At 42.5% G+C, this 18,262-nt stretch overlaps 1 protein-coding gene and 1 long non-coding RNA gene across 2 annotated transcripts in view; one reads left to right on the top strand and one right to left on the bottom strand.

The window, feature by feature from the left end:
- Nucleotides 1-13,244: 13,244 nt before the first annotated feature.
- LOC118497973 lies at nt 13,245-17,241 on the bottom strand. Its single transcript, XR_004900496.1, has 3 exons — nt 16,366-17,241; nt 15,623-15,663; nt 13,245-13,457 (listed from the first exon to the last, which is right to left on the bottom strand). It is a non-coding gene; the product is annotated as an uncharacterized LOC118497973 (long non-coding RNA).
- Nucleotides 17,242-17,524: 283 nt separating this feature from the next.
- UBASH3B (ubiquitin associated and SH3 domain containing B) overlaps nt 17,525-18,262 on the top strand; it is a 146,603-nt gene continuing 145,865 nt past the window's right edge. Inside the window, exon 1 of the mRNA XM_028528869.2 lies at nt 17,525-17,818. Coding sequence (XP_028384670.1) covers nt 17,658-17,818 — 161 coding nt within the window. The 5' untranslated portion in view covers nt 17,525-17,657. The remainder of the gene's footprint in view (nt 17,819-18,262) is intronic.

The raw sequence follows: 18,262 nt of genomic DNA, 5'->3' as shown, positions 1-18,262 counted from the left end.
CAGTGGGGGTTGTGGCTGAATGAGATGGAGGGCTGCTGGAGTCACAGGCAGTTGCTCTTAAAAGGCCCACACACCAGATTTACTCTGGACTCACTCCCTCTGACCACCAGGGCTGGGGAAGCAGCTTAAAGGCAACCAGGGCCTACAGGATTGAAGTGAATTGTCCAGCATCAATATGAGAGCTGGGGTTGGGGCAGGCTTCCTCACAGACAGAAGTGCTGGTAGAGGCCATGGTTCCTTCGGTGAGCCCTCCCCCACAGAGCCAGCAGGCAGGCACCACATCTGAGTCTCCACCAACCTGGCTCATACTGTTCACTTCACCCTAGTGATTCCCTGAGACCTTGCCTCAACCAACTTGCAAGCCCACATAAGATGTTTCTAGTGGCTTTTTTATAAAAATGATCCATTTCAGCACATGCTGTAGATTTTCCTAAAATCTCTAAAAAAACACAACATCTGGCCTCAGTGTGCTCTGTACCTCTCGATGAGTGACCCAAGTCTGGCACTAGCAACATTCGCCTTGGTTTGCAGCTTGGACTTTCATGGGCACCCCAAAGCCTAGCACAAGTAGTAGCCAGCTGCAGATTGCTTTGTAGCTTGTTCCAGGTGGCCCCAGACAGAGGACAAGTGGTGTATCTGGTCTTGGTCTGTACTTCCTGGAAGGCACCAGGGCAAATACATCCAGTTTACAGCTTCAGACCATGTTGAAGCATCTCCTCCCAGCCACCTTCACAAGCAACACACTCTGGGGGTGGATTCAGCAGGCACCAGAGCCCTGCTGAAGTAAGCCCTGCTTAGTGGCATTAGCTTCTGCAAAGGTGATCCTCCACAGTGATCAGATGTTGGCAGTCAGTCCTTGCAGCTTGATCAGCCTATGGGCCAATCCCTCCAATTAACATGCCAACAGCAATCAAGGCTCAATTATAAGAGGAGGGTGTACACAACCCACATGGGGGGCATACCTCAAGTGCCCAGCTTAAGTGATCAAGGAGGCTGTGCCACTGGACCCTACAGAACACATACTACATTAGGCCTGGAAGATATAGTAGCTCTACCTAATACACAGAAACAAACACAGAGGACTACCACAAAGGGGAGACAAAAAAAATATGTCCCAAATGAAAGAACAATACAGAACTCTAGAAAAAAGAATTAAACAACATAGAGACAAACAATCCACTAGATGAAGAGTTCAAAATAGTGGTTATAAAAATGTTCAATGAACTTAGTGAGAAAATCAACAGCATAAAAAAGAAACAGTCAGAAATGAAGGATGCAGCTCTTGGCTGGTATGGCTCAGTGGATTGAGTGCCACCCTGTGAACCAAAGGGTCACCAGTTCAATTTCCAGTCAGGACACATGCCTGGGTGTGGGCCAGGTCCCTGATAGGGGGCATGCAAGAGGCAACCATATATTGATGTTTCCCTCTCTTTCTCCCTCCCTTCTTCTCTAAAAATAAATAAATAAACCCTTCTAAAAATGTTTTTTTTTTTAAACAAGTGAAGAATACACTAACTGAAATGAAGAATAATTTACAGGGAATCAACAGTAGAGTAGATGAAACAGGATAAAAATCAGTGATTTGGGATTTAAGGAAGCGAGAAACAACCCAATTAGAAAAGCAAAAAGATTTCAAAAATATGAGGATAATGTGAAGATCCTCTGAGACAAATTCAAGAATACCAACATTCACATCAAAGGAGTACTGGAAGGAGAAAAGAGAGAGCAAGAAATCAAAACCTATTTGAAAAAAATAATGACAGAAAACTTTCCTAACCTGGTGAAAGAAATAGACATACAAGTCCAGGAAGCACTGATTCCCAAACAAGATGAATCCACAGAGTTCTTCACTAAGACACATCATAATTAAAATGCAAAAGGCTAAAGACAAAGAGAGAATCTTAATCCTAGCCACTAGACCACAAGGGAGTCCTCAAAGAGAGAATTTTAAAGGCAGCCAGAGAAGCAAAAAAAAGAAATTTCAGACAGACACTGAGAAGAAGGTGATACTAAGAGCAGAGACAGGTATGAAGATGCTGTCTGAAACATCAGAGTGGGGTGGACCGCAGCCCAAGAATGCCAGCAGCCACCAAGAGCTGAAAGAGGCAAGGAACAGGTTCTCCCCTAGAACTTCCGGAGGCAGCAGAGCTCTGCTGTTGCCTTATTTTCAACCCAGTGACACTGGTTCCAGGAGCCCAGGGCTTCTGGGCTCCACAACTTGAAAAGAATAAATGTGTCTCATTTTGAGCAACCCAGTTTGTGGTAATTTGTTACAGCAGCCACAGAAACTAATAATCAGATTTATCCAGAGAGCAAGCATCTATTTTGCCCAGTGGACTTTTGTAAAAAGGAGGGAGAGGAGAGGGGAGGCAGCGATCTTTTCCTTACTTTATTAATTTTGCTTTCTATTTTTCAGGTGGTGGTCTGCCCACCTGCCCTGAGATGAACCCCACATCCCACAAGACATGGCCAAGATGGGTGGGTGTTCCCTCTTGAAGAGCCACATGTGTGAAGACTCATCCTGGATGTTTGAAGATGACAAGGCCTACTATGTCATCTTCTCCTCTGGTTTTTTTCACAGCACTACCCACTCAGGGCCCATATTTTTCAAGCAATCTACATTAACACACTCTGCATGCATATAACATGGCCCCAACCTGCTTGGAGCTCATAATTCATTGAGTGTTGTCTCCATCAGTGACAGATATTTAAGGGGTCCCTATAGGAGGTAAAAAGGATGTAGTGCTGGTGCATAATCTCCACTCTCAGGTAGTTTAGAATTAATTTGACTAGGCCAGATCCCTGATCATCAATTTTACTTAAAAATAATGGAAGAAAATGCACTAAAAAGTTATGATTGATTGTTTCTATTTAAAATAATTGTTTTTCCTTCTTTATTTTTTATAGTACTTCTATGATAAAATACCTCACTGTGTGGTACTATAATTTAAAAAAAATGTTTATACTTGAGAGAGAATAAAAAGTAAAGGAAAAATAATTGTAAATTATTCATGAGTCTTAGGATTTTGAAAGTGCTCTGACCCTTCTTGTTACCTGAGGGCCCTTGAAAGGCTTTTCAGAAATATCAGGACTTTAGTCAAGCCTTGAAGACTGAGAATTATTTTGAGCTGTACCTCTGATTTTCTCTTAGTAGAAGGGGGTAAGGGAGCTCTTTAGGGTCTCTTTTCTCTCCTTTTTATTTAGCTTTTGGGGTGCACAATTCTACAACACATCATCTGTCTAATGTGTTGTGTGTTCACCACCCCAAGTCAAGTCTCCATCCATCACCATTTATCCCCCCATACACTCCTCTACCTTCCTCACCCCTCCCCCACTCCCTGGCAATCACCCACACGTCCTGTGTTCATGAGATTTTTCTTTTTTTTTCTATTTGTTTTATTCCTCCACCACCCCCACCCAAGAGAGCTGTCAACCTGCACCCCATCTATGAGTCTGACTCAATTTTTCTTGTTAGTTCATTCTGTCCATTAGATTTCATATTTGAGAGAATCATATATTACTTGTCTTTCTCTAACTAGTTTATTTCACTTAGCATAATGCTCTCCAGGTTTATCCATGCTGTTCAAAAGGGTAACATTTCCTTCTTTTTGTGGCCAGTAGTATTCCATTGTGTAAATGTATCACAGCTTTTTTATCCACTCATCTACAGGTGGGCACTTGGGCTGTTTCCCTATCTTGACTAGTATAATAATGCTGCAATGAGCATAGGGGTGCATGTATTCTTTCAAATCAGTGTTTTAGGGTTCTTCAGATAAATTGCCAAAAGGAGAATCACTGCATCATAGGCAGTTCCATTTTTAATTTTTTGAGGTAACTCCATACTGCTTTCCACAGTAGCTGCACCATTCTGCATTCCCAACAGTGCATGAGGGGTTCCCTTTTTTCCATGTCCTCACCAGCACTCATTGTTTGTTGATTTGTTAACGATAGTCATTCTGATAGGTGGTGACATTATATCTCATTGTGGTTTAATTTGCATTTCTCTCTGATGATTAGTGACATTGAGCATCTTTCCAAATGTCTATTGGTGATCTGTCCTTATTTGGAGAAGTGTCTATTCCAGTCCTTTGCCCATTTGTTAAATGGATTATTTGTTTTTTGGTGTTCAGTTTTATAACTTCTTATAAATTTCAAATATGAACCTTTTATCGGATGTATGATTGGAAATATGTTCTTCCATTCAGTAAGTTGTCCTCTTCATTTTGTTGATGGTATCCTTTGCTTTGCAAAAACTTTTTTAGTTTGATGGAGTCCTATTTTTAATTTTTTCGTTTGTTTCCTTGTTTAAGGATATATATCACAAAAAAATTACTATGAAGAATGTCTGAGATTTTACTGCCTATGTTTTCCTTCTAAGCTTTTATCATTGTGTGTCTAATATTTAAGTCTTTAATCCACTTTGAGATTATTCTTGTGTATGGTGTAAGAAATGTGATCTGGTTTCTTTTCTTTTTTTTTTTTTTTACACATATCTGTCCAATATTCCCCTATAGAATAGACTATCTTTACCCCATTGCATGTTTTTGCCACCTTTGTCAATATTAATTGACTATAACAGCATGGGTTACTTCTGGGTTCTTCATTCTGTTCCATTGATTTATGTGTCCTGTTTTTATGCCAGTATCAAGCTGTTTTGATTACTATGGCCTTGCAGTAGTTTGATATCAGGTAACGTGATTCCTCCAACTTTGTTCTTTTTTCTCAAGGTTGCTGTGTCTTTTGAAGGTCTTTTCTGGTTCCATATAAATTTTTGGAACACTTGTTCTAGTACTGTGGAGTATGCCATTGGTATCTTGACAGAATTGCATTGAATTTATTGATTGTTTTGGGTAGTATGGATATTTTGAGGGAGTTAATACTTCCTATCCATGAACATAGTATATGCTTCCACTTATTTCTATCTTCTTCAATTTTTCTTCAGTGTCATAATTTTCCAAGTACAGGTCTTTTACCTCTTTGGTTCAATTTGTCCGAGGTATTTGTTTGTGAAGCATGTGAATGGGATTGTTTTCTTAGTTTTCCTTTCTATAGTTCATTATTGGTGTATAAAAATGCAACAGATTTCTGGATATTTATTTTGTATCCTGCTACTTTATTGAACCCATCATTTCTAGTAGTTTTTTTGGTGGAATCTTTAGAATCCTCTCTATATATACTATATATATAGTATATATATATATATATATATATATACACTATATATAGTGTCTGTATATATACAGACACTATATATACTATAGTATATATATATATACTGTATACTGTATATATATAGTATATATAGAGAGTGTGTGTATATATATATATATATATATATATATATACTATACTCTATATACAGTGTCATGTCATCTGAAATAATGATAGTTTTACTTCTTTCATTCCAATTTGGATGGCTTTTATTTCTCTCTTTCTTGTCTGATTGCTGTGTCTAGGACTTCCAGTACTATGTTGAATAGAGAGGTGAAAGTGGATATCCCTGTCTTGCTCCCAAATCATAAGGAAAATGCTTTTAGTTCTTGCCCATTGAGTATGATGTTGTCAGTGGATTGTTACATATGGCCTTTATTACATTGAAGTAGGTTCCCTCTATTTCCACTTTGCTGGTAGTTTTTTAAGTCATAGATGGGTACTGGATTTTATCCAATGCTTTCTCTGCATCTATTAATAGGATGATGTTGCTTTTATCCTTCATTTAATTTATGTGGTATATCACATTTATTGATTTGTACATATTGTACCAGTCTTGCATCCCTGGAATAAATCTTACGTGAGGTCTCTGGGTTGTCTTCTATGAGTAAACTCACATCATGAGGGCTCCACCCTCATGACCTAGTTATTCCAGAAGCCTTACCTTCTAATACCAACACATTGGGGGTTAGGATTTCAAACATGTAAATTTGGAGGAACACAAACATTCAGTTCATAGCACCCTGGATTCCAAGTGGTTTGGGATTGCTAACCCAGTCATTAGGTAATGATGAATTTCTCAACACAGTGTCAAAGCTGGGGACACATTAGCTCGGAGAATGTTACCTATAAATAAGTCTGGTCTTGCAATAACCTAAATTATCCAACCCTGCTCCAGTATCGGGACCTACCCTGTTCTCCCCAAACCTGTGTTTCTACTATGCAGGTCTTTAGAGATGACCTAATCTCTCTCCTATCTGGCCTTTGTACCTGGTATTTTCTCTACCTGGAAATCCTTTCTTTCTTCCCAGCTTCATCCCATCTCTACTACCTCATTCCTCATTGAATTAACTTCTATTCATGTGCCAAAGTCCAGCTCAAACATCACCTTCTCTGGGGAAACTTTCCAAACCATACTTTCCCCATTTTGCCTCTGTAGCAACTTAGGCAAATTTTTGTCTCTTAATCATCCTGTGGTGTCATAGTCTGATCATTATTGTCATTCTCTCTAGACTTTGCACTCCTTGAAGCCACCCCTGTCTTGAGCCCAATGTCCAAATGTACTGGGTATTCCATTTATATATAAGGGAAGGAGGGAGGAAGAAAGAATTTTGTCTTTTTACTTGTGAGTCTCCTGATCATCTGATGAGTTTAGTAAAAATTACTGCAACACCAGATATGCTGCAACCTCTTTTCATTCATGTATCATTGAACACTTGACCTGTGAGTTCAAGCAGCCACATGGTTCATTAATAGCATATCCAAATAGAGTATCCACTGAAGTGAGTTACCTATTAAAATAGTTTTAATTGGTATTAATCAATTAAAGTTCATTGTAATGTGCCCCGATGGTAGATTCAGATGTCTTTGTTTTCAATACTAGTTTCAGCACTTAGTAGCTGTGTGACCTTGGACAAATCACATAATCTCTTTGAACTTCAACAGATTTATCAGTAAATTGTCCATACAGATATCTGCCTGACAGCATTGCTAATGGTATGAAATAATGATATGTGAAAGACCTAACCTGTAGTGACCACTTCACATGCGTTTGTTCTTTTGCTCCAGGGCCATCATGAACAGACTGCTGGAGGGCAGGGAAGCTGGGGAAGAAGTGTGGAAAGTGGCAGGTGCAGGCAAGTAATCCTTAGTCATCAAGCACTCATTGTGTGCTCTGTGTTTTATGTGAAGAAACTTAAATAATTCTCAAAGCAACACTTAAGATTAAGTTTTGAGAGATTCATTAAATGTCTCTTCTTTTTAATTTAAAAATTAAAATATTTCATTGAGGTAACTGGTTAATAATACTATATAAAATTTCAGGTGTACAATATTATAAGTTGATATTTGTATATATTATTGCATGCTTACCACCAAAGTCTAGTTTCTATTCATCACCATATATTTGACACTTTTTACCCATTTTGCCTTTCCCCATCCCTCTTCCTCTCTGGCAACCACTGTTCTGTTGCTTGTGTCCAGGAGTTTGTTTGTGTTTTGTTTAGTTGGTTCATTACTTTTTATATTCCATACATGAGTGAAATCATATGATAGCTCTTTGTCCTTTTCTGACTTATTTACTTAGCATAATACCCTCAAGATCATCCATGTTTGTCATACATGCAATATTTAATCTTTTATGGCTGAGCATATAAATACGTACATATACATATATACTTCTTTTTATTGTTTTAACTGTGTTTTTACAATTACAGCTTACATTCAATATTATTCTGTATTAGTTTCAGATGTACGGCATAGGTACTAGACAATCATGTACTTTACAGAGTGGTCCCCTCAGTATCTTAAGTGTCTACCTGACCCAAATGTAGTTATTACAATATTAATGACCATATTCCCTATGCTGTAATTGACATCTTTGTGACTAGTCTGAAAGAACAAATCTGTACTTCTCAATCCCTTCACCTTTTTTACTGAGCCCCCCAACTGCCCTCCCCTCTGTGAACTGTCAGCCTGTGTTCTATGAGTCTGTTTCTATTTTGTTTGTTTTTCAATTTCACTTGTAGGTGAGACCATATGGTATTTGTCTTTCGCTGAGTAATTTATGTCACTTAGCATAATACCCTCTAGGCCCATCTATGCTATCACAAAGGGTAAGATTTCCTTCTTTTTTACGGTCATATAGTATTCCATTGTGTAAATGTACCACAGCTGTGTTATCCTCTCATCTAGCGATGGGCATGTTGTATTTTAAAATTTTACCTGTTTAGTAGCATGTGTCCCTCCCCTCACCCTGCTCCTCCACACACATCTCTCTCAGGGCCAGGGGGAGACCCTAAGAAAGCGTTTGCCAGTTTTCATGGTGTAAATACTCCCACCAGAGCTGATCTCCACCTACTAATGGTATAACAACTGACTCCAGGCATTCCTGAAAATTTAACAGTGTACTCTCACCAGCTAATTGAGCTGGCTCTAACATGCCCACTGCCTGTCTTAATGGTGCCCTCACTCACTGTGCTTCAGCTTCTCTGGCCTTCTTCTCATTTGTCTGAGTGTTCCGGCCCTCCAGCCTTTGTATTCAATGTGTCCTCTTCCTAAAACTGTTTCTCCTCTACATGTTCATTTGGCTGCCTCCTTCTTGTCATTCAGATCTTACCTCTGATGTCTCATCCACACAGGTGACCTTCGTTACCCACTTTTGCTAAAGGAGCTATCCACTCTGTCACTCTTTAGCACATCATCCTGTTTTTCTTTCTTAGTAGCATTTATCATTGTATGGACTTTGTATTTACTTATCTACTGCCTGTCTCTTCCTATTAGAATGTAGGGTTCTTGGGAACTGGGACTCTATCCTGTTAATTTCTGTGTCCTCAGCTCAGAGTAGATGCTTCGTGAATAATTGTTGAATGAGTGAATTTGTTTCAGTTCACATGACTAATAAGAAAGAAAGTAGAAGTCAAATATACAGCCCATACTGTTGCACTCTGTGTGTTGCCTCAAATTATCCTCAGGTGGCTTGTACAATAGTCTGGACTACAGAACAGTTATGTAGCCACAGTGCAAAAAGATCCCGTGTGTGCTGCTTGTAGGAAGATAAATTGGTATAACTACTTTGGAAAACATTTCTGCATCAACTCCTAAGCTGAAGATGACCCAACCATTCTACTCCTAGGATATACCCAAGTGTTATTCCTGCATATATACAGCTGGAGACATATAAAGAGTGTTCGTAGCATTAAAAGCATAAAGCAAAAACTTGGAACTAATTCAAATATGAATTAACAGGAGAATTGACTACTATACAGCAATAAAACCAATGAATTACCCAGTATTCAACAGTATGTATTTACCTTAGCCATACACTATTCAACACTATTCCATTTATTCAAATGGTAAATCCTCAAAAATATAAATAGCATTATACTCTTTTATGATACTAAAAACATCTTTTAAAAGTGAAAGTAATTCTAATTAGTATGACTTATAAATTCAATAGAATTATATGAAAAGAAAACAGAATGGTGGACATAGGACATAGGACGAAGACACCTGGGTACGGGAGGCTGGGGACTTACTTGTTGATGGGGAGTGGTCATCTGGTAAGACATAGTTATTATCCTAACTTGTTTTAGGCAAAGGATTTGTATGTGCTTATTGTGTTATTAAAAATGAACTGATTAAACGACCAGCTAAATAGCTAAAATTGAACCATATGTGAACCATGAATTATAACTAATCTAATTCTGCTGTCCAAGGTCTAATCACAAAGAAACTACTGTCATGGAACAACTGTCATGACAATGGGACAGTACTGCACAGGTAAAAGCAACTAGCTCCATTAAGCCCTCAGCAAACATCTGGAACCTAGTTTGGTGCTTTCGTATTTGTGATTCACTTAGTTATCACAAAAACCCTATGAGGGCCCTGGCTAGGGTGGCCCAGTTGGTTGGAGCATCGTCCCGTAACACCAAAGGCTGAGCATTCGATTCCCAGTCAGTGTTCATGTGGGAGACAAACAACTGATGTTTCTCTCTCTCTCTCTCTCTCTCTGACCCTTCCTCTCTCTAAAGTCAATAAACATATTTTTAAAAACCTTATGAGGTACATATTGTTTCCATTTTAAAGATGAGAAACTGAGGTGTATTATTTTGCTAACTTTCCCATACCTGTAACCCAATCCTAGAATAGGACTTGTCACAAAGTGTAACTAAGCACTTTCTAAGCAGTCTGGGTAGAGAGAGGGCAGCCAACTGAATGGGAATGAAGGGGAGGGGGGCAGCAACAGACACTTTTAATATTTTAATTTCCAGAATGTGGATGGAAGAAATGTCACTGCCAGAGTGTTATTCTGCCTGTGACTTGGCATAACAAAAGTTTTACTTCTTTTATAGGTTATAAGTTATTTGTGTTTACATTATATATCATGCATGATTTGGACAAATAAGATCAATGTACACAGTTCCACAAAGATTCACTGAATTGCATTTTCTTACATTTTTAAAAAGAAATATTAAAAAATTTTATTTTGCAACCTTTGAGCCCACTCTTTTATCCAGGTTTTAAAAATAACATTTATTGTCAAAAAGTGAAAATAGGAAACTGAAAAACACAGAAGCAAAGAGCAAAGTCGTCCATAATCACAAGCAGCTCACAAATTGATGTGTCCTTCTAGGTCCCATGTGTGTACCTACAAAACTGAGCATCTGCTTTTATGTAATTAAGATCACACAATTATGTTTTCTGCTTTTTCACATTTCAAAGTCCCAAAGGTACATGTGTATTTTTGTTACTAGACGGGGACCTGGCCTGCACGGGTCCACCTGGGACTAGCTGTCATGTGTGGGTTCTTGACTTTGTGTAGGAAAAATTTCACAACATGAAATTTTGTGGGGGCTATGAGGGTACACTTATTAAAGCTGGGGGCAGTGAAACAAGGAAGGGCTCAGCATAGAGGAAGCAACAGGAGAGCCCAGGCTGAGCTGCCTTGGCTTACTGGGAAGCCAGAGAAAACAGGACCTTGGGGACAGGTTCAGCGGATTAGACTGGGACCAGTGCCACTGCCCATTGCTCCCCTGGTTGCAAGTCTCCTGATGACTCTTGGAGTTTAGGAGATGCACACTTGTGGGGGACAAAGAGAGGGAAGGGAATGGATCGGGCTGCTCCCAGAGGGAGAGAACATTGGGTCCTTTGTCTTAAGGCTTTTATCTCTCTCTTGCTGGTGGGAATCTTATGTCTCTAGAGAAGACTGCAGCAGAAGATGCATCAGTTCTCCAGGTGTGCCCTTTCAGTTTATGAGGCTCCACTGATTGGTCAGGGCAGGACAGGGCCTCATCAGTCATTGCAGCTGGTCCTGGGATCACCCACCTGGTTTTGCTGCTTTTCTGGGTCTGGAGCTGAAACACACTGAGGCCTCGATGTTGTGTCCAGGAAAGTACCTCTGTATCTGCTGTAAATTGCTCAGCTGGTTTGTTCAGCTACTGATCTCAGTTTCCCTATTCCACTTGCCAAGTAATTCTCCTAGCTTATTACTGTCCAGCCTCATTTTGATAACCAAGAATACACTACACCAGCTGAATCTGAAAGAAAAAATATATATAATTCTTCCTTTTTTGGTGGCAAAAAATGTCATAAAAGACAAAAATGGAAATAGTCCTCTAGATAAAGATATTGGCAGAGTTACAATTAAAATACTACATTCCCTTAATGTTCAATTAAGAATGAGACATAAAGCAGAAAAGTACACAAAGTGTAATGCTTCTAAGAGAATTCATTATCTGATCTATACTTTTAAAATATTAGCAAAAAAGCAAGTTTCCATTGAATTACTTAAAGTGTGTTCCTACAATATAGCCAAAAGAGAGGCACACACATCAATGGTAATCATGAAAATGCAAATGCAAACACACCAGCAGACACCCCTGCCTCCATACTTCCTTCTACCCTTCCGCTGCCTACCCAGTGAGCAGTCCTGATGTACAGTTCTGAGATTGCATTGTTTCTACTCTTTTAAATCAAGTTTTCCCTTCCATAACTACTTTTTTATATCTACTTAATTCTATTTCTTAGAAACAAAATTTCCCCTTTTGCTGCCCATATAGTTCATTTTGTATAAAAAAAGGAAACTGTGTGAGAAGAAGAAGAAAAAACTTTTTTAGTGCATACTGTTTACTTCACAACACTTCTGTTATGTGGCAAGTCTAGGACATCCACACATACCCTGGGGCAGGGAGGCCTTTACATGGGGAAACATGGGCCACGGAGTGTTTCCTGTGAGCATTTTGGAATAGACACACTGGGATTTTTGTTTAGAGATGGGCAAAAAAAAAAAAATAATAAAAATAGACGCCCTCCAACTTCTCTTGTTTTTTGCAATTAGGAGAAATCTTAGTTTCTCATTGTGTGTGAAAAATATAAGCCACTTATTGGCGTTGCAAACTTGTTTCAGCCTTAGCTTTTCCTGCTATGTGGCCTGACTACCCACTGGCAACCATGGAAACTCTGCCCCACACCTCCTATGTCCCCAGCACTGTGCAAAGTCCCAGGGATGAATTCCAGACTATGGAGTGGTCACCAACCTCCAGGTGCTTAGATCTGTTACAACCATGTGCCAGGACAGGGTAGGAATGATGTAACTTTTTAATCTTAATTTAATTTAGATCTAATTTCATAAAACATTGTCTGAGTTTAAAGTGTACAGCATATTGATGTGATACATCAATACTGTCATACTGTCAATTGTAGCACTCTGAGTCCCGTAATTATAATTTCTTCTAATGGCAGGAACAACTCCCTGTGTAGAAGACCCCACTTTCCCCAACCCACCCTGATCTATCCTTCCCTTCCAGCAATCTTGTCCCCCTCTCACCAACTCTGCTCCATTCCTCCTTACTGTCCTTTCTATTAAATTATGGTCTCTCAAGCTAAACTGGGCATTAAAGATCACCCAGTACAGTGTTTTTCAAAATGTTTTTTGATCCTCTACCGGGGGTGTCCAACCCACGGCCCACGGGCTGCAGTTGGCCCAGGATGGCTGTGAGTGCAGCCCAACACAAAATTGTAAATTTACTTAAAACATGATGTGATTTCTTTTCTGATTATGTGTCACAATGTATTTAATGTCTGGTCCAAGACAACTCTTCTTCCAGTGTGGCCCAGAGATGCCAAAGTTTGGACACCCTCATGCCATCTTCCTACAGGAAACCATCCATACAGCTGGTAGAATATACCTGCTCTGAAAAGAGGAGACATTCCATGCCTTCCCCACTTCATCCACATTAGTGGCCCCAATCCCTGCCCATAATGAGTCCCTTGTCAAAGTCCTAGGAATTCCCAGACTAAGCTAGCCCCTCGTGAGAGGGACAGAGAACACGTTTAAGTCATAGTCAACATGGTTCTGAGGTTTGGAGCCCTCTCGTGCTCTTTTCTTTCTTTTCTAACCACAGGGTTTCCAAATCTTCGGGCTGGGAGGAATCCCCTTGAAGTGTGGGAGCTGAAGTCATTCCCAGGGTTCAAACACTACCTCCATTTGCCAAGGCCACATCCCAAACCTCAGGACCAGGGACCTCCTGCAGAGCTTACTGCCTGTCCTTAATGCGGTCATGTGGGCTTTCCTCAAGGGCCCAGGGGAGAAGGAAAAGACAGAGGACACACTTTAGAAATCAGGAGTTCAGTTAACTGGGTGTGTCCTGGATATCTCTGTGCCTGTTTCAAAAGGGCTAACACAACAAAAAAGGGACTGGGGTGAGTGTGTGTGGGGGGGGAGTTAAACTGAGCTCACACCACCACGTGACTCACTACGGAGTGGGGCTGGTGTATGTGACAACCCGCTTTCCTTTCCCTTAGGAGGAGGCAGCTCTAGGCGCACTGTCAGTTCCCTCACTCCGCCAGGCCCCTCCTGCATCACTCCTCCTCCTGTCAGATAGTCCCGTCACTTCTCTCTTGTAAAATAACAATATGGACATTTATAAAGCTTCCTTTAGCTTTTACAAGTCAGTGCAATTAAAACACAATGCATCTTAATTGTCAGCCCTTCTCCCTCTTGCCAAACATATGGCAAGAGTCTGAGTGCTGGCCCTGAGCTGAAGAAAGGCAGCATAGTCAGGCTGGGACTCCCATGAAAGTGCCCCACACAAAACAGTTTCCATCCAAGGTGTCTGGCTTTCCCTGGTGCTTTTCCCAGGCTACCCAAAACTAATTTTATATCCATCATTTCCTCACAGTTTGTCTAGAGGGGTTCAGAAAGTCACCTCAAGATGTGCCTCTGTGGTATGCTGATTGTTTTGAGCTTAAGGCAACTTTAGCTCTAGCTGTAGACTCAAGAGAAACTTCTGCCTCATCTTAACTACCTAGAAGAATTTGAGTAAGGGGCCTTGCCCATAGTAAGAGATTATCTATTGGGAAGAGGAAGCTTGTAATTACTGAATATCTGCTCTTCTCATTGTCCTGCAAGGACCCTTTGAGGCCCTCAGGGCATCTTACCTGCACTCCGGATGTCTTGGATGTCTTAGCGATGACCCATTTTCTGGTTCTGTCTTTGAACTTCCTGCAAGTGGGGTCCCTCTGACTCTCTCCTGTATGCTGGGTTCCCATGCCTGCATATGGACTAAACTGGGCTATTTTCTCTTGCTAATCGGTCTTATGTATATATTTTATTGTTAGACCAGCTGAAAGAAACTTGAGGGTAGAGAAAAGTTTTTTCCTCCCCCACAAAGATGGTTTACTCAATTTTTCTGGAGAAACAGAGATCCAGCAATTTTGCGTCAAGGGACATAAAAGGAGTCAAAGGCAACCAAGTTATTTTAATGGTTGGCATCTCTTCATCATCATAAAAATGGTGGTAATGGTTGTTCAAATCCTGTTTTGTTTTTTTGAGTTCAAATCCTGGTTCTCCCACTTACTAGCCATTAGATCCTGCACAAAATACTTGACTGCTGTCTGCCTCAATATTATTTGTAAAGTGGCCAATGATCATATAGTAGTACTTAAGTTATTGCCTTGTTGATAGAGTAAACAAGTTATACATGTAAGAATCTAAGAACAGCACTAGCATATAGTAAGTTCTTAATAAATTTGAGTTATTATTTGTGTAATGCTTATGGCTTACAAAGAACTTCCAGATCTTGACCTTAAGCCTAGGCATTTGGAAGAAATTCAGAATATTAGGTAAGGTCCAACCTCCTTTATGAACACATCCCAAGGAAAAGTCTACTAGGTATTGTTTCCCAGCCCAGTTCTGTCTCTTTGCGCCATGCCCTGGAAAAGCCCTCTGCAAGGCTCCAGCACACTTCCTCTGCTGTGGCAGAAACTCCCACCCAGGAAGCATGAACTTTCCCCTCTGCCTTACACAGCAAGAGGAGACAAAAGTATGTACATTGTTGTTTAAGCCCCACTAGTCCTTATCTCCCCACTTTCAAATACCACTGGATATTTTTTGGAAAACCAATTCTGGGCTAAGAGAATTAAACTGTGTCATTTCCCCTGGTAAAACTTTTAGATGCCTTTTAAAGTAACATTAAAAAGCTGTTCGTGAATGCTGGTCATCATCCCTCCCCCTCACTCCATAAAGGGAAAGGAGCTGACGTGTTGTGGAGAATCCTGTGTGTGTGTGTGTGTGTGTGTGTGTGTGTGTGTGTAAGGCACTAGAATGCATGCAGATGAGACATGGGGCTGCAGGAGGCAGAAGCAACTTGCCCAGAGCACCAATGGGTAAAGGCTGTGGCTATGCACTTACCAGCACTATGACATCAGCCTCTCTGAGCTGAGTTTTCTCACCTGTAAAATTAAGATAATAATCATACCCATTTCATAGGGTCCTTGTAAAAATTCAACAAGTTAATTCACTTATGTTTAGCACAACAGTTGACACATATAAGAGTCCGATAAATGTTAGGTTTTGTGGGGAAAAGAGGGGCCACATACCAAACCTGACAAACTCAGGGGAGGCCTGCGTGGCGGCCTTACAATCTCAGAGACCAAAGGAAACACATAGGATTGTCTGAAATTAAAACTTGCTAACTAAAAGCAGTTCATGGTGGGTAGTCATGTTCTAGGCTGGTATTTTTCCCTAACAAAGGTCAGTCTTTACCTTAACTGAGCCTGTTGTCTTTTTGCATTTAAGATAACATAGCTTTGGAATGTCAAATTTCCTTTTTTTGGACCCCTTAAAGTACAGGCACTACTCCAGAGGGGAGAGCACAAACTTCCTCATTGTTATCATGTTCACTGTTAACTGTTAAAAGTATGTCTATCATTTTACCTTTTGTCCAATCTCAGAGGTTCACTCCCCCTCCAGTTTTGCTTTTTCCCTCCTCCCTTATCTCTCACGGATGGATTTCACTCTGGCCCCTTTAGGCCTCCTCTTCTGATTGTAATGTTCAATATAAGGTGCTAAACTGCCATTCTCTGGAGCTTTTCTTAGTTTGTAGAGATTTTGCTTCCTGGCAACTGTCATCAGTTTGGCCCAAATAAACTCACCAAGAATTTTCTGCAGGTTCAAATGTTTCTTACATTGATAATTTTATTATCATTACCTGAAAAAGAGGAGCAGTTAGAGTTTACTCTGTGCCTTTTCCATTGCACCAAGTGGGCCCCTTGTCCCTGACTGAGGAAAATAAGTTTAAGAGCCTTAACTGCTCCCAGCCCAGCTCCTGGAGTGGGGCCTGGGGGAGTGGGTTGAGTAGGAAATCCACCATATTTGAGGTGGCAGTGGTTTTGTCCAACCTAGGAAGCAATTCACTTATTCCTCACTGCTCACCAATAATGATCCAGTCTTTCTTCTCTGGACCCTTTTATTGACCAGGCACTCATTCTCTGATGACATGTGAATACTAATACAGTTAGTAAGTGTGGTTTCTCTGTCCCTGATCCCTCCACCCTCTTTCCAGTTCCCACTTCCTCTCTCCTCCTCCTTCCTCCTTTCATCTTCCCCTCCCTCTTCCTCTTTCAGCCCTGTCCTCCCCCTTTCCTCTACCCGCCCAGGCCTGACAGCCTGAAGTCCCACTCTTTGTCCTGACGTCACCATCTCAGTCTCGGAGAGGAGAGTGTGGTAGGTGTTCAGTGTGGCCCTGTGTCCGGACGAGGGAGTGAATTGTTCTTCAGTGGCTGTAACAATCCTCCCGGTTGTGCAGGGTCTTTCGGGAGCAGAACCTTTTATCTGGGTCTCTGGCTTGGCCTTCTAGTTCATTAATGTCATCCATCAGTTCGCTCAGTTTCCATTATTAACCCTATCTAGAACCACAGGAAACTAGAACTGGATTGATGCAGTCCCTTGAGGCCCAGGAGGCCCTCTGTACAAGCCGTGAAGAAGGCAGGGGCGCTGGGAGCGCCCTCGGATGCAGACGTCTACAGGGCAGCCTCCAGGGTTGAACGCCCGCCTGGGAGCAGGAACTCCGCTGCCGGCCCGCCTCCAGCGGCCTCGGCGCGCGGCCGCTTTAAGAGAGGGGCGGGGCCGGCCCAGGCCAGGAGGCCATCCCACAGGCTCCTAGTCTTTTTTGATCCATTCAAAAATTACTCATTGCAAATTCCCGGACTGCTAGGAGAGGAGAAGGAAGGGGGCGGAGGACCAGACCTGCTGCCGGCGCCGCGCTGGGCGTCCCGGAGGCCCGAGCCACTGAGAGGGCTGGCGGGAGCTCTGGGGGCCTCACCAGGAAGCGTCCGAATCGCAACACCCGCGGAGCTCCCCGCGCCGCCTCCCGCCGGCCCTCGGCCCGGAGGCACGCCCAGCCCCAGCCCCAGCCTGGGTCCCCGGCGATGGCTGGCCGCTGAACATGGCACAGTACGGCGCCCCCGGCCCGCTCGGAATGGCCGCGCGGGAGGAGCTGTACAGCAAAGTCACCCCGCGGAGGGCCCGCCAGCAGCGCCCCGGCACCGTCAAGCATGGATCTGCGCTGGACGTGCTCCTGTCCATGGGCTTCCCCAGAGCCCGCGCGTAAGTGCCGGTGCTCGCAGCCTTAGCACCCGTTCGGCCCCAGGGCCAGCCCTCGGCTTCGCTCCGGCTCGCCTCCCGCGCCTGCTGTCCGAGCGGCGCGCGCCCCGCTGCCCACGTCCTGTTGGGGGCCGATGGGACGCGGGAGCCGGCGCTCACGCCTTCGCGCTGGTTGCGGGGCTTGCTGGGGCTGCCTGCCTAAGGGGAGGCATGCTTCAGGGCAAGGACACCGGGTTCGAGTCCGGGTACCTTGCCCAGTGCCAGGCCTCTGCCGTGGGGCTAAGCCAGTGTCTCGCGGAACCCGGGGAGGCGGGCCCCACTGGGGACTTTGGCACCCTCTGGAGCCGGAGAGCTAGGCTGGTTTCGGATCCTCTCGATGGCTGGAAAGGGACGGGGACCGCCGGGCAGGGAGGCCGGCCCTCCCACTGCAGCAGTTTCCAGCTCCGG

Source organism: Phyllostomus discolor, chromosome 13, assembly GCF_004126475.2.
Source record: "Phyllostomus discolor isolate MPI-MPIP mPhyDis1 chromosome 13, mPhyDis1.pri.v3, whole genome shotgun sequence".
In the NCBI taxonomy this organism is placed as follows: domain Eukaryota; kingdom Metazoa; phylum Chordata; class Mammalia; order Chiroptera; family Phyllostomidae; genus Phyllostomus; species Phyllostomus discolor.
Note: the sequence above shows the minus strand (reverse complement) of the source record. Positions and strands in the feature narration are given on the sequence as shown.